At 33.9% G+C, this 19,440-nt stretch overlaps 1 protein-coding gene across 1 annotated transcript; it reads left to right on the forward strand.

Annotated features, from left to right (window-relative positions):
• Window positions 1-433: 433 nt before the first annotated feature.
• LOC141704135 (protein MRG1-like) lies at window positions 434-2,609 on the forward strand. Its single transcript, XM_074507456.1, has 6 exons — window positions 434-538; window positions 1,158-1,217; window positions 1,318-1,331; window positions 1,658-1,751; window positions 2,314-2,418; window positions 2,562-2,609. Exons 1-6 carry the CDS (start codon window positions 434-436, stop codon window positions 2,607-2,609), a joined length of 426 nt encoding a protein of 141 aa, XP_074363557.1.
• The last annotated feature ends 16,831 nt before the right edge of the window (window positions 2,610-19,440 follow it).

Here is a 19,440-nt window from a genome sequence, read left to right on the forward strand (position 1 = left end):
AAATACCACTAAAATATTGTGCCTAATATATGTTTTTAATTAAAACTGTCTTCATAATAAATGTATTTTTTGAAAAAAGTTATGCGTTATAAAATATCCCTTCTTAGTCTTAGACTTTATAGATCTGGTTCATAAGATTGAAAAAAATTCATAATATAGGTTCTAAATAAAACTTTCAAAAAAATAAATGTATTTTTTGAAAAAAGTGTCCGTTATAAAACAAGCACTCTCTTAGTCTTAGACATTTAGATCTGGTGCAAAAAAATTAACAAACTATTAGCCAATCAGTCAGTCAAGAACAGGTACTTCTATCCTATGTAGCCAAGTTTATGTTTATAAAGAGTTATGTAATAAGGTCTTGATTTTGTTTGTTTCAAAAGGGATATAACAACCATTGTAATTGTAGGTTGAAAGAAACAAAATTCATACAGAAATGGGACGATCAAACAGTGGAGTCTCCGATTCTCTTACAAACAGTCTTTATCTTGAAGGTGAAAAAGTCCTGGCCTTTTATGGTGGCAAGTGGTATCCGGCCAAGGTATCGCACTTGCAATTTTATCTTTTAAGTTTTTCTTTATCATTGGAGTGATTCCTATCTGTTTTAATTAATGTGTGTGATTGAATTTGGGTGATTTACATTGATTGCTCATGATATAATTATATGGGAAGGGAAAATAATTGATGCATTGTTATTTCACAATTCTCTTATTGTATCGTCACATTATTTGAAGAAGTTAATACATACTTTGAAGTTCTCTTATTGTCCTCAAGAGGATTCAGATTATTTGAAGAAGTTAATACATACTTTGAAGTTGTCAAAGTGCTTTTTTCGCAAACATCATATCAAACATCACAATTTGAGGATTAAATCCCAAAGATGTTGATTTTTGCTGTGCACTTATACTATAGTGACTATGTCCAAATACATGAAATGTGCACTAAGGTATTTAGTTTTAGCTCCTCATGAAAGTCATTGTTGCATATTTATTTTTCTTTTATCATTAATATAGCGTGATTCCGTAAGCTATTTACCACCTTGCTGCATATATTTGAGCAATTGGTCAGTCATCTTTTGTGCTTTTATTGCCTTTGCATCTTTAACATTCTTTTGGTTTGCTTTTGCAATAAAAAAGGTATAAATTCTATTTTCTTTATAGGTGCGCAAGGTTGAATACGAGAAACAAATAGAGGCATGGACATATTGGGTTCATTATATTGTGAGTATTGCTTTATTAAAACCTTGTATTTTTTCATGAGCAATGAATATTATTAGTATTAATCATTTTTTAATAACCTATTGTCACTTTATATGTGCAGGGTTGGAATAAAAGGTTAGTAAGAGGAAGCACCTTACATTGAGAATAAAATACTTTTTTCTAATAAATTTTTTGTTCTATAATTTCTTTCCTTAATACGTTTGTGTTCTTGTAATTAGATCAATTATAGTAGTCTTTATATTATGTTAAATCCATTATTATCTTATTTATTATTGTTATAATAGCTAATTTGAATATTATTGAGTGGGTTACATGCTCATGAAAAGTTCTTTAGTTCAATGTTTGTTCAACTATTTTATGTTCATATTTTTTCTAATAGCTTGCTTTTTAAGCATGTTAGCCTCCTCCTAGAACATTGTTAAAAACTTTCAAACTCACAGGTACGATGAATGGATATTAGATGCTCAACTCCTCAAGAAATTTAGTGAAGAATGTTCTCAAAAGCACTTGGGGAAGCGTGGTAGATCAGCTATGGTATATTTATATGCACAAATATTTTGTATTTGTTTCAACCTCGCCTTCTTTTAATTAATATTAATACCTATGTTATGGTCACATGCAACAAGAGGTGGTTCCAAGATACACCTTGAGGTGGTATGCAAATAATAATTGTCATATTCTTAGTAAGATAAAAGTGAAGGTTCTTGAGTTATAATCCAATTTTTGAGAAAGACCGAAATGAACTCCAAGAATGCAAAGTATTTTTGCCATTCGAGGTTCAAACAATGATAAAAGACTAACACTTTGATTACAAGAGGTTGATGGTTTCAAGTTAATTATGCTCTCAATTGTTATTTAAAAATGACAAGTGCATATTTTCATGATGTTGTTAATGCTGTGATAATATCTAGTGATATTTTTATTGTTAGATCACCAATGTCACTCAATTTTTGTGCTATCCATTATATCTTGTGCCTTATTTTATATTAATAATAATTATTATCTTTTAGATCTTGGATAGACTCATATTTTAATTGTTTCTTACATTTTATTTTTCAGTCAGTTAAATGCTATTTCAATTTTTGTTATTTATCAGGAGGATCCTTTAATAATGGAGGAAAATAAGTTGAGTATTGAAATACCACAGGCACTCAAGACTCAACTTTTGAATGATAGAGAATATGTAACAAATTCATCAAAGGTACTCGAATTTCTGTTTTACTAAATTAAACTCTTCACCTCGTTTTATATAATCTTCACTGTACAAGTTTCTAACCAGGTACACATCATATTTAGCTCTAAGTCCATCCTATAATCTTAAATGAAACTATCTTATATTTTCAGTTAGTTGATATATTTTTTAAGCAAAGGTGTGGAGCAGGGGGAGTTTAGAATCAAACTCATCATCTACATTTCTTGTAAACCTCTTCTGGCACTAACTCGATTGGGAATTCTTTGATCCTAATATAATGTTAATTTAACTTTTTCGAAATTTTTCAGTGATATGAATTAGCTCCCTTGAACTGCCCTTGATATTATACCTTCATAGTTAGTGTACCGTATGTGATCTATGTATCCTTCATACTTATATCCTTGCCTGGTGACTTACAGCTTGTTGGGCTCCCGCGTTCTCCCAGCGTCGATGGCATTTTGAAGATGTTCAATGAGTTCAGGGTGAATGAAGATGAGGAGTAAGTTTCTTATTTATAATTGATGTTAGTATTGAATTATTTGAGAATATGTGTGCTTAGGCTTAAATCCTACAATGTATTCTACAACAGTTTGTTCTTTATATGTAGGTCAACATCAAAAAGAAATAACTGACTTTTACTTTCAGTGATATAAAAAAAATATTTGATGTCACTAACTTTTGTTGTTTTATTTTGTAATATTCTTTATATATAGTTCCACGGCCTAGGTGTTTCTGTTGATCTAGAAGTCATCTAACTTCTGACATGCTTTGCTTTGGGGTTAAAGGTTAAGAGAGACAATTCCAGAAATCTTAAAAGGTTTGTGCAATTACTTCAACAAAGCGTTGTCCACAAAGCTTCTCTACAAAACTGAGCTCCAGCAATATGACGAAGTGCGTGCAAAGAATATCCAGCCTTCAACCATATATGGAGCTGAACATTTTTTGCGTCTTTTTGGTAAGCTAGACAATTCTTAGAGAGCTATTTAGATTATTTTAAATGAAGTTTCATGGTATTTTCTTTTCTATACATGCTATTTTTTTTTAATTTAATATGGTGGCTAGGTACTATAATTGCTTGCAGAGACTTTGAAAGCATCAGTTTAAATAGTATGAAACTATTTCATTTCAAGACCTATCATGCTACTAGACTTTTTGGCTATATATAAATGACAAGAGTTTCAGACATAGACAAGTTTGCCTGTACCTCAAATCAAGGCTTTTATGATGGGGAATTCTTTAATGTTAATTGATCATCTATTTCAATTACAGTTAAGTTGCCAAGGTTCTTGCGTGCTGCTAACATTGACGAGGAATCACTGCTGAAACTTCAACAAGAGATAATTGAATTGCTGAAGTATGTCTCTTTCTTTTGATTAACTGCATTGCAGAAGATTTCAGTTTTTACTAATTCTACCAACAAAGGCTGCCGTCCTACAGTTTATATTAACTTTCTTCAGTCTATGGTCCTATAATTTCTTTTTATTCCAAAATAATGAGAGCATGTTGGCTTTGTTCCTCAATTTGCTTTGCTGAGCCAATACTAATAAACAACACTAACCATATTGTGTGCAGGTTTTTGGAGGCCAATCAGAGTACATTTTTCCTTTCTAGCTACTCACAAGAACCATGAAAATTTGGATATATACCTAGATGAAATAAGAAATATTGAACTAAGATGCTTTTATTTTACTTACCAAATATTGAACTAAGATGCAGTTACCATATGCTGAACACTTTTATTTTAATTACCAAATATTGAACTAAGATGCTTGCTGTTTTTTAGCTATATAGCTGGCAGGAGCATGTGTTGTTTGTCATTGGCTTGTTATGTGTTAGTAGTTTATTTAATCAGCAATTTGGTTTACTAGTTTATTTAAGCACCAATAGCATGATGTAATTGGCAGTTATTTATTAGTGTGTATTTTTAAGATGATAATAATATTTAGTGGTTGTTAAGGAAAAAATAATCATATAAGCTAAGGCTGATAGTATATTTGTTCTTAGGAAAAAAATACACCATTGAACATATACCTTAACCATCTTTTACTTAATATGATAATAATATTTCGTGATTGTTAGCAAAAAAAAAAATTAATCATATCCTAAGGCCAAGGTAGAAGTTCTTTTGTTAAAAAAGGTAATTAAAAATAAGTATAAAAATTGTCTAAAATACCTACATTTTAAACTTATTTAAAAAGTATATTAGTTAAAAATTTATTTTCAAAATAATATTTTTGGAAAAAAAAGAGAATAAATCCGACCACATAAAAGCACCGCACGAAAATTCGGCAAATTAAACCGACTGACCGCGTAATCGTCGGTTATTACTGTATGAATCGACAAAATCATACCGTTTTTGATGACGTGGCAACATTAAAATCGAGCACAGAGATGTGGTCGATTATATTGCTGAAATGGCACGAATCACACTGACCCTCGATCATGGTTGATTATGAGTTTACCAGAAAAATATTAAAAAGTGATTTTATTTAGAAAAATTTGTACATTTTTACCATGGAACAACATAGTTTTGTACGAAAGTCATAACTCAAGGATAGCCGGTTTTAAGCTCTCATATCTCCAAATGAGTAGAAATTGAAAAAAAGAAAAGAATAGAAAGAATTGAGAACGAGAAGTGATACAAACATATAATGTAAATCTTTTCTTTTTTTTATTTTTATTAAATTTGTGTTTGTATGTGTGGGTGTGTATTACTTGTTTATGTTTATGTATTAAATATGTGTGTATTTACATTAAATGCATATTTTTCATGAAATACTTGTCAAATTACTTGTTTAATTTATAAAATGTTTGTATGTAGATGACAAACATTGATCGAAGTTGGATTGGAAATCACGTCGTTAACTCCCATATAGAGAAGTGGTGTAGATTTTTTTTTTAAATTTGCAAGAAAAAATGGAAAGAAATAAGATGGTAGAATGAAATGTCCTTGTAAATATTGTAAGAATTTGTATTGGTTAGATATTGAGGATTTTAGATTTTATTTGCTCGCTAAAGGGACACTTGAGGGTTACATCATATGGATGTCGATCATCGAAAAAGTGGGAAGGAAACGTTGTCGAACATCACATCATTATTGTATTTCGGAACCTCTTAGGGTAGAACAACTAGTAGATTTGAATGCGATGTTGAACGATTTTTCCAGAAGAAATCGTGAATTTTATGATACCGTGGATCGGGGAACTAGTAATGTAGAAGAAGATGGAAATGATATTGCCAAAAATTTGTATAAATGATTGTTGAAAATGGAGAACCTATTTATCCCGGTAATACAAAGTATACAAGAATAAGCTTTACTATGAATTTTCCAAATTCAAAAATAACTCACAGTATAGTAATATAGCTTTTGATAGTTCGCTTAACCTTTTCACGGATGTGTTACCAAAAAAACACACGTTTCCTCAAACTTATTTTATAATGAAAAAGATTATAAAGGGTTTGAGGGTTGAATATTGAAAATTTATTTATGTCAGCACGATTGTATGTTATTTTATGGAGATGTGAAGGATAAATTTGTGTGTGATATATGTGGTCAAGATCGTAATCGAGATGTTTCGAGAAAAGATGGTAAGAAAATACTAAAAATTCTTAAGACATTTTCCTTTTGTTTCCTCGACTACAACGTATGTATATGTCATCGGATACATCCGATCATAGGAGAAGGTATAAGAATCGTGATATAAAGATAAAGAAATCAGTCATCCTGCAGATGGAGAAGAGTGGAATCATTTTGACCGTTGATATCCATCATTTGCTCAAGAGATTCGCAATATAAGGTTTGGCCTTGCGACCGATGGTTTCAATCCTTTTGGCCCTACCGGAAAAAAACATAAAAAGTGTGTGGCCCTTGACTGTAGTTGCTTATAATCTTCCACCATCGACGTGTATGAAAAGGCCTTATATATTTATGACCGATATATTGCTGATTCCGAATAGCATTGGTAAAGATATTAATATTTGTCTAAGGCCTCTCATTGCCTCATTTATGGATCGATGAAAATGACAAGTCGCCTAGCGCACCTTATTCTTTCACTAGAAAATAACTTAAACTTTTGTGTCAATGGATAAGTTCTTTGAAACTTCTAGATAGCTAGTCTTCAAATATATCTCGTTGTTACAATAATGAGAAGTGTATATTTTATGAATTTAAATCACGTGATTGTTATATTTTTGTAAAAAACTTATTATCTCTTGCAATTCGTGAACTTCTATCGACACCTATTGTGGATGCCATCACGGTAATTTCAAAAACAAAAATCATATTTGCGGTCATAGGTGGTTACAAAAAATGATTTGAAAATAATGGAAAAAATCGGTTCTTAAAGCATTGTGCTTGTTAGAAACAAATTTTCCTAAAAGTTGGTTTGATTTGATGGAACACTTGATTATACATTTAGTGGAAGAAATTAGACTTGATGGACCTGCTTATTGGTATTGGATATATCTGATTGAGCGTTTTTTCGGGAAACTTAAACAAAAAGTCAGTAATAAAGCAAGAGTTGAGGGTTCAATTATCGAACATATGGAAGAGGATATTCTTGATATTTGTTCTCTTTTTCTTTACCTCTGATTCGGAGATTACTTTGCATCGTAATGACGTTTTGTTTGACGTACAAAATTCCGATAAATTAAAAGTTTTCAAAGAATACGTTCTTCTAAAATCTCCTGAAGTTCAACCTTACCTAAAGTACGAAGATCTTACCATAAGAATTTAAAAGGACTATGAATGAGCTTAAAAAAGAACCAAGAAAATGGAAAGGGACCGGGGTGTCCAGGTTGTTGTTAAAGCCATCATATTGGTCCCTTTTATTTTGGAAAGATATGTTGAACAATTGGGAAACCAATAAGGGACATTCACATTTGTCATCCTCGGAGCCGCTAATCGTCAACTCTTAAAAAGGTTGCATAGTGCCGATGCCCGGTCATTCAATACCATATGGGAGTTATCTTATTTAAACATCTACGCACACACTCAAGTTTTTATTACCAAACTATATATGCTAATATAATTAATTTATTGATATTAAGGAAATTATAAAGCAAAACAAGAAGAAATCAACCAGACTTGAGGTGTGGGATAAATGTCATAAGAGAGTCGGCTCTGATCCATAAAATCTCATCTACACTACTCTGCATGCCATGCACATTGCGGTAGTTATTCAAATAGTTTTAGTGTACATGCTTGCTTGTTTATATTATAAGTACTACAATTTTCTTTTGTTATAATTTCACTTGAAAACTGTGCAGGAATGCTATGTCTCTATACTTGAGTGGATGCACTTGGATATTACTCAAACAAGTATGAGGGATGACCTATAGGATCAGTGGATGGAAGCAACGGGGTTCCTCGAAGGTGAAAATGCTCGAGCCACTGACCTCATTCCTACACAACTACACGCTATAGAGATTCCACCAGAGGCGAAGCCGACTCATTCTCATCCGCGCCAATCCACATCGATTCGCTCATGAGATATTCGATGAGGAAATACCCACATTTGCACGCACCGCCCTCTTCTAACCCAAGTCAGAGGCTGCAATGGAATAATCTCATTGGTAGTGAGGTTGTTCACATTGTCGGAACATTAATTGAAGATATTGTCGAAAAACCTAAAACGCAGGTTCAACAGGTATATTGTAAATTTAATTTTATTCCTGCTTTTAAATTGGTTTATACAGGTTTATATATTTATATAGGAACAACTTTATTTGGAGGTTTAAAATGATTATACCACCGAGGATGAGGCTTCGAACAATGAGGATGGTCGCGGTGGTAATTATAGTGGTGGTTGTGCTGATGTTGGTGATGGTGGCCAAAATAATGATGGTGGATCATCTTCTTCTGTTTCTTTGTCGGATTAATTATAAAGTTCTATGAACTTTAATTAATTTAAAAATCGGAACTTCTGTTGTAAGTTAAGACAATTTTGATGCACCAGTTTGTTGGATGTCCGGTTATATCATCCTTAAAATTGGTATTATCTCGGTTTGTAATGAAATTTAACTTTTTCTCGCTTAATATTTATCATGTATGTTTGTGAATATTTATTTTATTGGTTGAATGTTTTGTAGGTTGTTTGTGTACTTGAATTGCATTGTTGGTTTTGAAATTGTATTATTGGTTTTGGAAATCCATTTTTGGTTTTGGAATGGCACTGCAGGAACTGCAGAAAACCATTATTTTTTTGTCTAAAAAACCCAAAAAAGCGACCGACCTAAGACATAACCGACCAAATTTTACCATAAATATACAGTAAAAACCGACTACCAGAATACATAAATGACTGTATTAAAGAGTAAAACCGACCGTATCCTTAAATGTTTGTCGGTTAAGGTTGGTCGGTTAAGGTTGGTCGGTTATTGACATGTATAGCCATATGTACAGAAAAGACCCCACTTTCTATATATTGAGGTGGGACATAACTGACTGAGGTTAAAAGGGTTCAACAGGACCAAATGTTATAACTGACTAGGCTTAAATCGACCATATAAATTTGACATTTTTAGCTTTTTAACCGACCAATTCTTGATAAAACCACAATATTGATGCAAAAGGTTTGATAGAAGGTTTTGAAAAACAACATAAGGGAAGGCTATAATATGGAATGTTTAGGTTTTTGAATTGTACTGAAAGTTTGCATTTTTGTAGTTTGTTAAATTATGATAGTGATGTAGTGGCTCATAATAGTCAAATTAAAAATTTGGTCACAAATATTAATGTTGATTATGTGAATATTAAGGGGGATATTGGTAGCTGATGAAAATAGGGTAGTCTAAAGCATACCTAAAGGTAGATCATGATAATAGGATAGTTTTGAATTGTATTTTCCTACCAGGTATTTGGCTTCAAGTGGCGAAACACATTAATTGTTTTGTGCTCTAAAACTGTCAATGTCATGCTTAAAAATTTGACATCTCCAAATTAGTTCAATAACAACGAAGCTAAGCTTTATATAAAAACTAAAAATTTTAAAATTTATGCATCTTGTGGTAATGCAAGCGCGTGTTGCAGATGTTAGAGAGGATTGTTAAACTGTTGCATTTATATAAAAATTCTCATTGAAAAAGATTAGTACATGAATTTCATTTTAACATAATAATGTTATTTATTTGACATTATATATGACTTTTATTTCGTCAGTGTTTTATATTCGAATGCTTTGTATTAGTTTGATAATGATAATCAAAGTTTTGATTATTTATCTATGATTGATTCGGCTTATTTTTGTTTTGGCATGTATGTATGTAGTTTATATATATAGACATCATTTATATATTTTGTTTATTGACATCGTTCTTATTTTTTACATCGATTATTAACGGATATCTTAGTACGTGTCTAAGATATCGGATAGTAAGTAATGTCTTTGTATGTTTAATACATCAGTTATTTAGTTAGAAATGATGTATTATAGAGTCTTTCACATAGTACAGAACCGATGTCAAAAACAGAGACTTTTAACTACCACTACGCCATAAACGACCTTATACAACATGATTAAGTGATGTTGCCGTAGAAAATTTTACCATATCATTATGATAATCTACCCTATTATAATATGTTTTTATTATATTAGCATAGGTTGTTAAAGTGTTGCCAAGCCATAGTATAAACTAAAATATTCATTTTTATTAAAAAACAATTAAAATTCTGCTGAGTAGTCACACGTGGGTCCCACATGGGGGTTCCCAGTTGCTGACATGACCCCGGTGGGTCCCATCTGTGGGCCACATACTCCCCACGTTGCTGACGTGGCAGCTTTGGTCCCCACATGGGTGACACCACACTGCTGACGTGGCTGGTGGGTCCCGCATGTGTGCCCTACATTGCTAACGTGACAGTATGGTCCCCATATATGGGCCCCACATGCTGACGTGCCAGTTCTGGGCCCCACACTATTGACGTGCCAGTTGGGGTTCCCACATGGCTGAAGTGGTGATTGTGGTCCCCATCTGGTGGGGCTCCACTAATGACATGGTGAAGGGTACACTCTGCTAATGTGGCCACAGGTGGGACACATTTGTGGTGAGGTTGAAGTACTATTGAAGGTTAAATAAAAATTTTGCACAACCTGGTAATTGAACCCGTGACCTCCCACATAGCAATATGAGGTGCAATTCACTACACCACAGATGAAAATGTGTTTTATACCACATTGTTTGAATGTAATCTTATACAAACAATTGATTTTTACTTAAAAGAAAAGACTCCTTAATTGACTCCTTTAATTTTTTTAAATTAAATTTCGATGATTCATCCATACAGATGTTAGAAACTATCTACTTTAGGGGTGTACCATCATATTTAGGATTATACATATATATATATATTGTGAGATAATATAGCAGTCAAAGTAGTCAGAATAAACTAACCCCAAAACTGCGCTATTGTGCCGAATAAAGTATCGATTTTTTTAAAATAAACTTTCGACGATCCCTCCATACGGATGTTAGGAACTATCTATTTTAGGTGTGTACCATGAAATTTAGGATTTTATATATTTAGTTTGTGAGATATTATAGCAATCAAAGCACTCAAAATAAACTAACACCTAAACTGCGCTATTGTTGCAAATGAAGTATCGATTCTTTTAAAATAAAATTTCGATGATCCATCTGTACGGATGTTAGAAACAATATATTTTAGGGGTGTAACATAATTTTTAGGATTTTGTTAGGTCACACACACTGTAGAAGGGGGTTGAATACAGTGTTTACTACAATCAAATCGAATATAAGAACTCAAGTAATAGAAAATAGATTTTATTGAACACAATAAAGTCTATTACAATATGGAACTATCCTCTCTCAGTGATGAACTAATTATTACGAGAGCTGTTAGGGTTACAATGAATAATAACTTCGATAATGATAACACATATAGTGTAAACCCTATTCCTGTGTTTATATACTACACAATTACAAGATAATGTTCTAATTGATATGGAATATAAGTTTGCTTCCTAAAATATATCAACTAGTTATTTTTCTTCCAAGTATTCTATTTTTCATAGAATTCCTTCTTCATGCATATTTCTTTATGTCTTAGTCTCGATCTTCTTTCCTTTCAATCAACCGCCTGCCTTATCTGAAAGTCTCCTTAAGTCCTGATATTATCTCCTGATAAATATCTTCTGATAACTTAAGTTCTGATATCTTAAGTTTTTTCTTCATTATAAGTGTTGATTTCCAGTTAAGTACTGATTTGTCATGTTAAGTAAGATCTGAAAAATAAACACAAATCGTATTACATATGACATCACAAATATATCTAACGATCTCCCCCAACTTATAAATTAGCATAATATACAATTTTAACAAATATTTGATGATGTCAAGAATATTAAGTACAAATACATGAGAATTTGACTAGATAACTACAACTTACAGTCCTTTTAGCTTTACCATCTTAAGGTCTGATAACAGCTTCAGTCTGTACACACTTCAGAATTTAAGCAGTTGTAGATCTTTGACTTGGCTTCAATTTCTGATCTCTTTGATGTCAGGAGTTGTTCTGAGATAGTTCTTCAAAAGACATCTCTCACCATATTCAAGTTCATTAACCATCCTCCTTTTAGCATTTATCAATTCAGTTGTATCTTCACCAGTTTGAAAAATAGCTGCTCTGAGATCATTTATCTTAGCTTTTCATATCTCCTGATCTAGTCTAATCAGATATGCCTTGTCAGACTCTAAATTGAATTCCACAGCCTTATAACCCAGAAAAGTAGTTATAATCTTAGTAGAGTTAGGGTTCATTTTAACAATATCACCTTTGTGATCTCTATACTTGGGACAATATGTGCTATCAGACTTTACAGAATAAAGCTTCTTCTGTCTTTGAATTTGTGACTTTAAATAACCTGCAGCACTATCTGTTAATCTGTTTCTCACTTGAAGTAGGAATAGGACATGTTCCAGTTCCTCAAAATACTTCAGTGGTATAGCATTCTGCCTGATATGGTATACCCTTCCATCTATCATAAAATATAACAAGATATGTTTTTTCAAAAAGGTATGGTAAACCATTTGTACAGATTCAAGTCGATTCAATCTTTCAGGAGTTGCTCCAACACCTTGTTCACTTAAGGAAGTTGGATCATTGGTAGTGTTATGTACTATTCTTTCATCAAAACTACCCAATCCATATTTATCTCTTGCTTCCTTTCCTGTAACAACTCTTGCTTCAAAACCACTTGTTACAGTCTTCAAAGATTGAGTATGTTTAGCTTTGGTGAATCCTGGTTGGAGTATCTTTGAAGGTATAACATGAGCAATGTCAGAGGATTCCTTTTCCTTATCATCTGATATCAAGCCAACTTGAGCTATACAAGAGGTTGCTTGCTTCTATGTCATATCAGAACTTATTACATCTTGACTCTGAACAACATGAGCCATGTCAGAGGTTGTTTGAAAAATCTTCTTTTGCATCAGAGTAAGACTAGCATCTTCTTCATCAACAATTATTTCTTCATCCATGACTAGCATATAAACCTTTACAGGTTTATTAACTTTTTCTTTACCCTTGGACCTTGGATCAATTTCAACTTGTGATTTGGCTTTGGTTGCCTCGGAATTTGTTCTTTCTTTTATCACAATACCCTTAGGCTTTGGAAATTTCTTTTCAATAACAGAAGCTTTAGATTTTATCTTGACACCTTCTGCTTTGAGTCTAGCTTCTTCTTCCTTTAGACTCTCAAAGTCCATTCCTGTATTTTCTTTAAGAAATAACTGCTTTGAAATTTCTTCATCAAGTTCCAGATGTTCACCAGAACTTATCCTTTTACCAGAATCAGAACTTATTCTTCTCCTAGTATCAGAACTTATTCCCTGACTTGTAATTCTAGCTTTACTTGATAAAAATCCTTTGCTTTGACCTTGACCTCTACCCTTATCAGAGTTTCCCTGGTCATCATTTCCATCATCCTTTCCCTTCAGTGTCTGAATAGATTTGCATTTGGACTTAATCACTTTCTCCCCCTTTTTGGCATCAGCAGGTAAAAGAAGAGAGATAAGAAATTCCACTGAGGATTGGATCTCATTGAGTTGAGTTTGGTGAGAAGCTTGATTCTTTAAAATTTCATCAATCTGAGTTTGTTGCTTCTCCTGAATTTTCTCAATATAGGTAATTCTGTCAAAGGTTGGCTTGAAGAAGTTTGTTAGAGGAGAAACACCAGTACCATGGAGTGAAACTCCTAGAGGAAAGGAGTGGACTAAAGAATGGAACTCAGTTAGTTTTGTTCCTTCTGAAAAGATTCTTGCTGAGCATCTGGCAAAAGCTGATGAAATGCTAATAAATGATGATTTCAAGGCACAACTGAGAGTTACTGTATTGAGTACAAGGCACCTTCAAGGTCAACACTCAACAACTCATGCCAAGGTGAATAAAATTCAAGAAACCTTGATCCAGCAAGATATGAATATTTGTTAAAATCTTGGCTTCATAAATGTTACCATGCCTATATCCTTTCAGAACAACTTGCATATTGATTTGCTTACAACTTCACAGTGTTCTTCAAAGAAATCCACATGATAACCTCTGTCACAGATTTGACTAACACTCAGCAGATTGTGTTTAAGTCCTGAGACCATAGCTACTTCTTTAATGATGATATTCCCAAGATTAATATTTCCATATCCCAATGTTTTTCCAATATTGCCATCTCCATAAGAAACACTTGGGCCAGCTTTCTCCACAAAGTCTGATAGCAGGGCCTCTATTTCCAGTTATATGTCCTGAACATCCACTGTCCAGAACTAAGATGTTTTTCCTGTTGCCCTGCAATCACAAAGACCACTAATGATTAGTTTTAAGGACCCAGACTTGCTTGGATCTTGTGGCCTTATTAAGTTGCTTAACATTTGCAGCGGATTTTGCATCAGAGTTTATGTTAACATTTTTCTTATCAGCATTTACACTATTAGACTTTGTATCAGAACTTACACTAGAAGGAACAATGCCAACTTTCTTTAAAGAAGGTTTTATTTGATATAATCATAGTACAAACTATGATATTCCTTACAAGTATAAATGGAATGCCATAAACTACCACAATGAAAATAAGGATTATGTGGCTTATATCTAACAAACTGACTCTTAACTCCTGACTTTGAAGGTAAGGAGTTTATGTTCTTATTCTTCCTACAAAAAGAAGCCAGATGGTTAGAACTTCCACAGTTATGACATGTTTTTCTAGGAGCATTAGGAACAGGCTTATAATCATTGCTTTTATTCACACCTTCCTTTCCATTCCTATTTTTCCTAGGTGATTGAACCTTGTTTACATTCTTAACATCTTTCAGCTTATGCTTAAGCTGCTTCTTCGTCATTAAGCCTGCGTTTACTTCAGTTATCATTTCCAGTTTTAGTTTGTCAGAAGTTAATTCCTCTTTAACTTCTGATTTCTTAGTATCAGACTTTACAAGTACAAACTTAACAGGTTTTAGATTTGGCTTTTGTTTAACAACTTTAGGCTTAATTTCTATAGTTCCTTTATCATTCTTATCATCTCCATAACCTAAGCCCTCTTTCCAGTTCCCACTACTTAACAAATTCTGAGTTGTTCTGCCAGAGTTAGTCCAAGTCCTGATAATCGCTCTTTCCTTTTCTAGCTCAGTTTTTAGAGATTCATTCATTTTAAGTACTTCATCCCTAACATAGAAAACATCATCTCTATCTTTCTGAGTTTGATGAAATATGACTAACTCTTTTTCTAAATAATCATTCTTATTTTTACAAGCAAGATTTTCAGAAGTTAATCTTTCACATGTTAAAGTTTGATCTCTATAACTAATGAACATGGTTTTAAGATATCTTCTCGACTCATTAATATCATCAGTATGAAAGGCATAAGTAGTTTGAGGTACCTTTAACTCAGCAGCATCAGAACTACTATCAGCATTTGCCATCAAGGCATAGTTCTCCTCACTTTCAGAATCTGAAGTGTCTGTCCAGCTTTTCTTTTGTATGAGAAGATCTTTGCCTTTGTCACTCTTCACTTTCTTGCAATCAGGAGATATGTGGCCTTTCTCACCATAGTTGTAGCATTTGACATTTGTGTAATCTCCTCTGTTAGACTTTCCTCCTTTGCCTTCAGACTTTCTGAAATTCCTCTTATCAGAATTTGCACCTTTCCTGGAAAGCTTTTTTCCCTTCCTGAACTTCCTATATGTAATCCCTATGATTATTTCACCAGAAGAGCGCACAGCTTCACAATCTCTTCATCAGCATCCATCTCAGGAAAGCTTTCAGTTTCTGAGTCATCATCACTATCAGAACTTGATGACTCAGTATCAGATTTTGTGATGAGCGCTTTTCCCTTGCCTTTCCTTGAGGTAGCTGCCTTGTGGGATTCTTCTTCAGCCTTAAGAGCAAATGTCCTTGACTTTCCTCCTTTCCTCTTGCTTCTTTGTTCCATCTCAAGTTCATGAGTCTTGAGCATCCCATAAATTTCATCAAGAGTTGTTTCTTCAAGATTATAGTTATCTCTTATAATTGTTGCCTTCAAATCCTAACTTTCAGGAAGACCTAACAGGAATTTAAGGTTTGAATCTTCAATATCATACTCCTTATCAACCAGTGACAAATCATTCAAGAGTTTGACAAATCTGTCATATAGATCAGTCAATGACTCGTTAGACTTTGAGTCAAAGGGTTCATACTCTTGAGTGAGTATTGCTTTCCTAGTCTTCTTAATCGAATCAGTTCCCTAGCACCTTGTCTCTAACGCATTCCATATCTCTTTTGCAGTCTTGCAGTTAATTACCCTGTTCGACATTACATTATCAATGCCACTATGCAGCAACTGTCGTACCTTAGCATTCTTAGCAATTGATGCGATATCTTCAGCAGTGTAATCACTCTTCTACTTTGGTACAGACTTTGCTGCTTCACATGTAACTGCAACTACAAGTTTGTTTGGCTTGTGAGGTCCTTCATGGATTCTGTCAAGATATTCCGGATTAGTAGCTTCCAAAACATAGTCATCCTCACCTTCCATATGGGATATTCAGATGGTTTCAGTATGGGAACTCTAATGGTCTCATATCGAATGTGGATTTGAGTCTTTGGAGGTTCTTTAGTTTTGGTGGGTTTGGTTGGAGTTTCTGCTTCAAACATGATTATTTTTGGATCTTAATATGTTTGTGTGTTAACAGATTTGCTTTGATACCACTTGTTAGGTCACACACACTGTAGAAGGGCGTTGAATACAGTGTATAGCACAATCAAATCGAATTCAAATAACACAAGTAACATAAAACAGACTTTATTCAATGCAATAAACTCTGTTACAATATGGAACTGTCCTCTCTCAGTGATGAACAAATATCACGAGAGCTGCTAGGGTTACAATGAATAATATTCTCGATAATGATAACACTTATAGTGTAAACCCTATGTCTGTGTTTATATACTACACAGTTACAAGATAATTGCTAATTGATATGGAATTGAATTCTGCTTCCTAAAATATATCAATCAGTTATCTTTTCTTCCAAGTATTCCATTCTTTATAGAATTCCTTCTTCATGCATATCTCTTCTTACGTTTGTCTCAATCTTCTTTCCTTTCAATCAATCGCCTTCCTTATCTGAAAGTTTCCTTTAAGTCCTGATATTATCTTCTAATAAATATCTCCTGATCCTTAAGTATTGATCACTTAAGTTCTGGCTTCAGTATAAGTGCTGATTTCAGTTAAGTACTGATTTGTCCTGCTTAAGTAAGATCTAAAAACTATACATAAATCATATTAGTCATGACATTATCAAATATATCTAACAAGAGGACCTCCACCAGCTGATCAAGATTCCACTGGGCATTCAGATACAGGTGGCCCATTCCAGTCCACATTGCACCCAGTTCCTTATTACCGGTATGAGGCTCTTTTATTGGAGTGTGATTCCATATTGGCCCAGATCCGAGAACTGCAGCATATCATCAGGACTACTGATGTTGATCATGGTGTGAGGGAGCTTCAGGAGGAGATTAATGTGAAATGCAGGATTCTTGAGGCTAGGCTACATGGAGCTACATTACCTGGCTGAGGCCCTGATGCACTTATGGGATGGGCTACTGAGGTGATGAAGGACTTTGAGAGCCTGGGAGGACCAGAGTTTCCTTGGAGTTGAGTCAGAGATCCAGAGATAGAGATGATGATCAGTGTTATTTTGATGATGTAGTATGTACAGTAGTGTGTAGTATGTATCTGTAGACTTTTGGGTTGTATTTATATACTAAAGCTGCTGACTAGTTAGTAGGTTGTTGTACCTTTTTTCTTTTACTTCCGAAGCATCTTTACGCTTGTACTACCCAAAACTTTTGATATATATATACCAGTACCTTTTCTTTTCCAGAAGTGTCATTTATTTTACTGCACCTGTTTTACTTTACCTTATTTATTGCACCAGTTATACCCTTGTGATACCATGTACCCTATTTTCCATAACTGTTTATATTCTGTAAAGAATATTGCAATTTATTTAGTTCAACTGTTACAACCGTTTTAAAATAGAGATTTTGTTTTACAAACTTTTCTTTTATGAAAAGGATTTGATTTAAAAGCTAAATAAGTTGTTTGATTCTTTACAAAAAATGCCTCCCAGAAGAAATACTCGCACCAACACCCAGAATGCAGAAACCAAACAACAACAATAACAACCAAGATGATACAAATCAGAATGTGAACCCAGGACCTATAGACCCAGCAATAGCCCAGATTCTTCAAATCTTGGCCCAACAAACAGTTCACCTGGCACAACCACAACAAAGACAAACCAATCCCCAGGTAACTTTCAAAACTTTTCAGGCAGTAAACCCACCAGAATTTAAGGGTTCCTTAGAGCCGATTCAAGCAAATGTTTGGTTAAAGGAGATAGAGAAGGCATTCATTTTAGTGAAAGTGAAGGAGGAATAGAAGGTTGAGTTTGCAAGTTACTATTTGAAGAATGAGGCCACATATTGGTGGGAGATGGTAAAGACGTTGGAAGGTACAGATGTTATTACTTGGGGGAGGTTTAAGGAGTTGTTTTTAGAAAAGTATTTTCCTCAGTTTGTCCAAGATCAGATGAAGCTGAAGTTTTTAGAATTAAAGCAAGGGAATATGTCGGTGACGGATTATAAGAGTAAGTTTGAGGAATTGTCAAGGTATGTGCCGTCATATGTGGATACTGACACGAAGAAGGCTAAAAGATTCCAGCAAGCTTTGAAGCCATGGATCAGAGGGAAGGTAGCCATTTTTGAATTGGATACCTATGCAGGAGTTGTACAGAAGGCTATGATTACAGAGACAGAGAGTGAGATGTCACAAAAGGAGAAAGAAAGCAAGAAAAAGAAATTTGAAGGGAATGAAGGTTAGTCACAACCAGGAAAGTTTCCAAATTTTAAGAAGGGCAAGTTTCAGCTAGGGAGAAATTTTAATTTCAAGAGAAAAAATACAGGCGACGGAGGCCAGGGCAACCGTCCAGTTAATGCGAATCAGGCAAATCAGTTGAGGTTAACTTTTCTAGATTGTCAGGTATGTGGGAAGAAGCATGGAGGAGTTTGTAATAAGTTAAATGTGGTTTGTTTTAAGTGCAACCAGAAAGGGCATTATTCAAGGGAGTGCCGAAATCAGCCAGCAAAAGAACCAGCAAATAAGGATCAGCCTATTCAGAATCCAGCTGTTAAGGTTCCAGCCATTGGATTTACGTGCTTTAAATGTGGAAAGCCAGGACATATGGCTAGGGATTGCAAGACACCAGCCCCAGTCAGTAATGCATTGAGGATTATGGGATCTACCCCAGCAGTGAATGAGACTCCAAGGGCTAGAAATTTTGACATGTCTATGAAGGATGCTATCCAGGATACTGAGGTCGTGGCAGGTACGCTTAATGTGAATTCTTTATGTGCCAAGGTGTTAATAGATTCGGGAGCAACTCGATCATTTGTTTCACAAGATTTTGTTAGTAAGTTAAATTGTCCAGTTGAGTATTTAAATGAAATAATGACTGTGGAATTAGCAAACCAAGAATGTG

This window comes from Apium graveolens, unplaced genomic scaffold (genome assembly GCF_009905375.1).
Source record: "Apium graveolens cultivar Ventura unplaced genomic scaffold, ASM990537v1 ctg7460, whole genome shotgun sequence".
NCBI lineage: Eukaryota > Viridiplantae > Streptophyta > Magnoliopsida > Apiales > Apiaceae > Apium > Apium graveolens.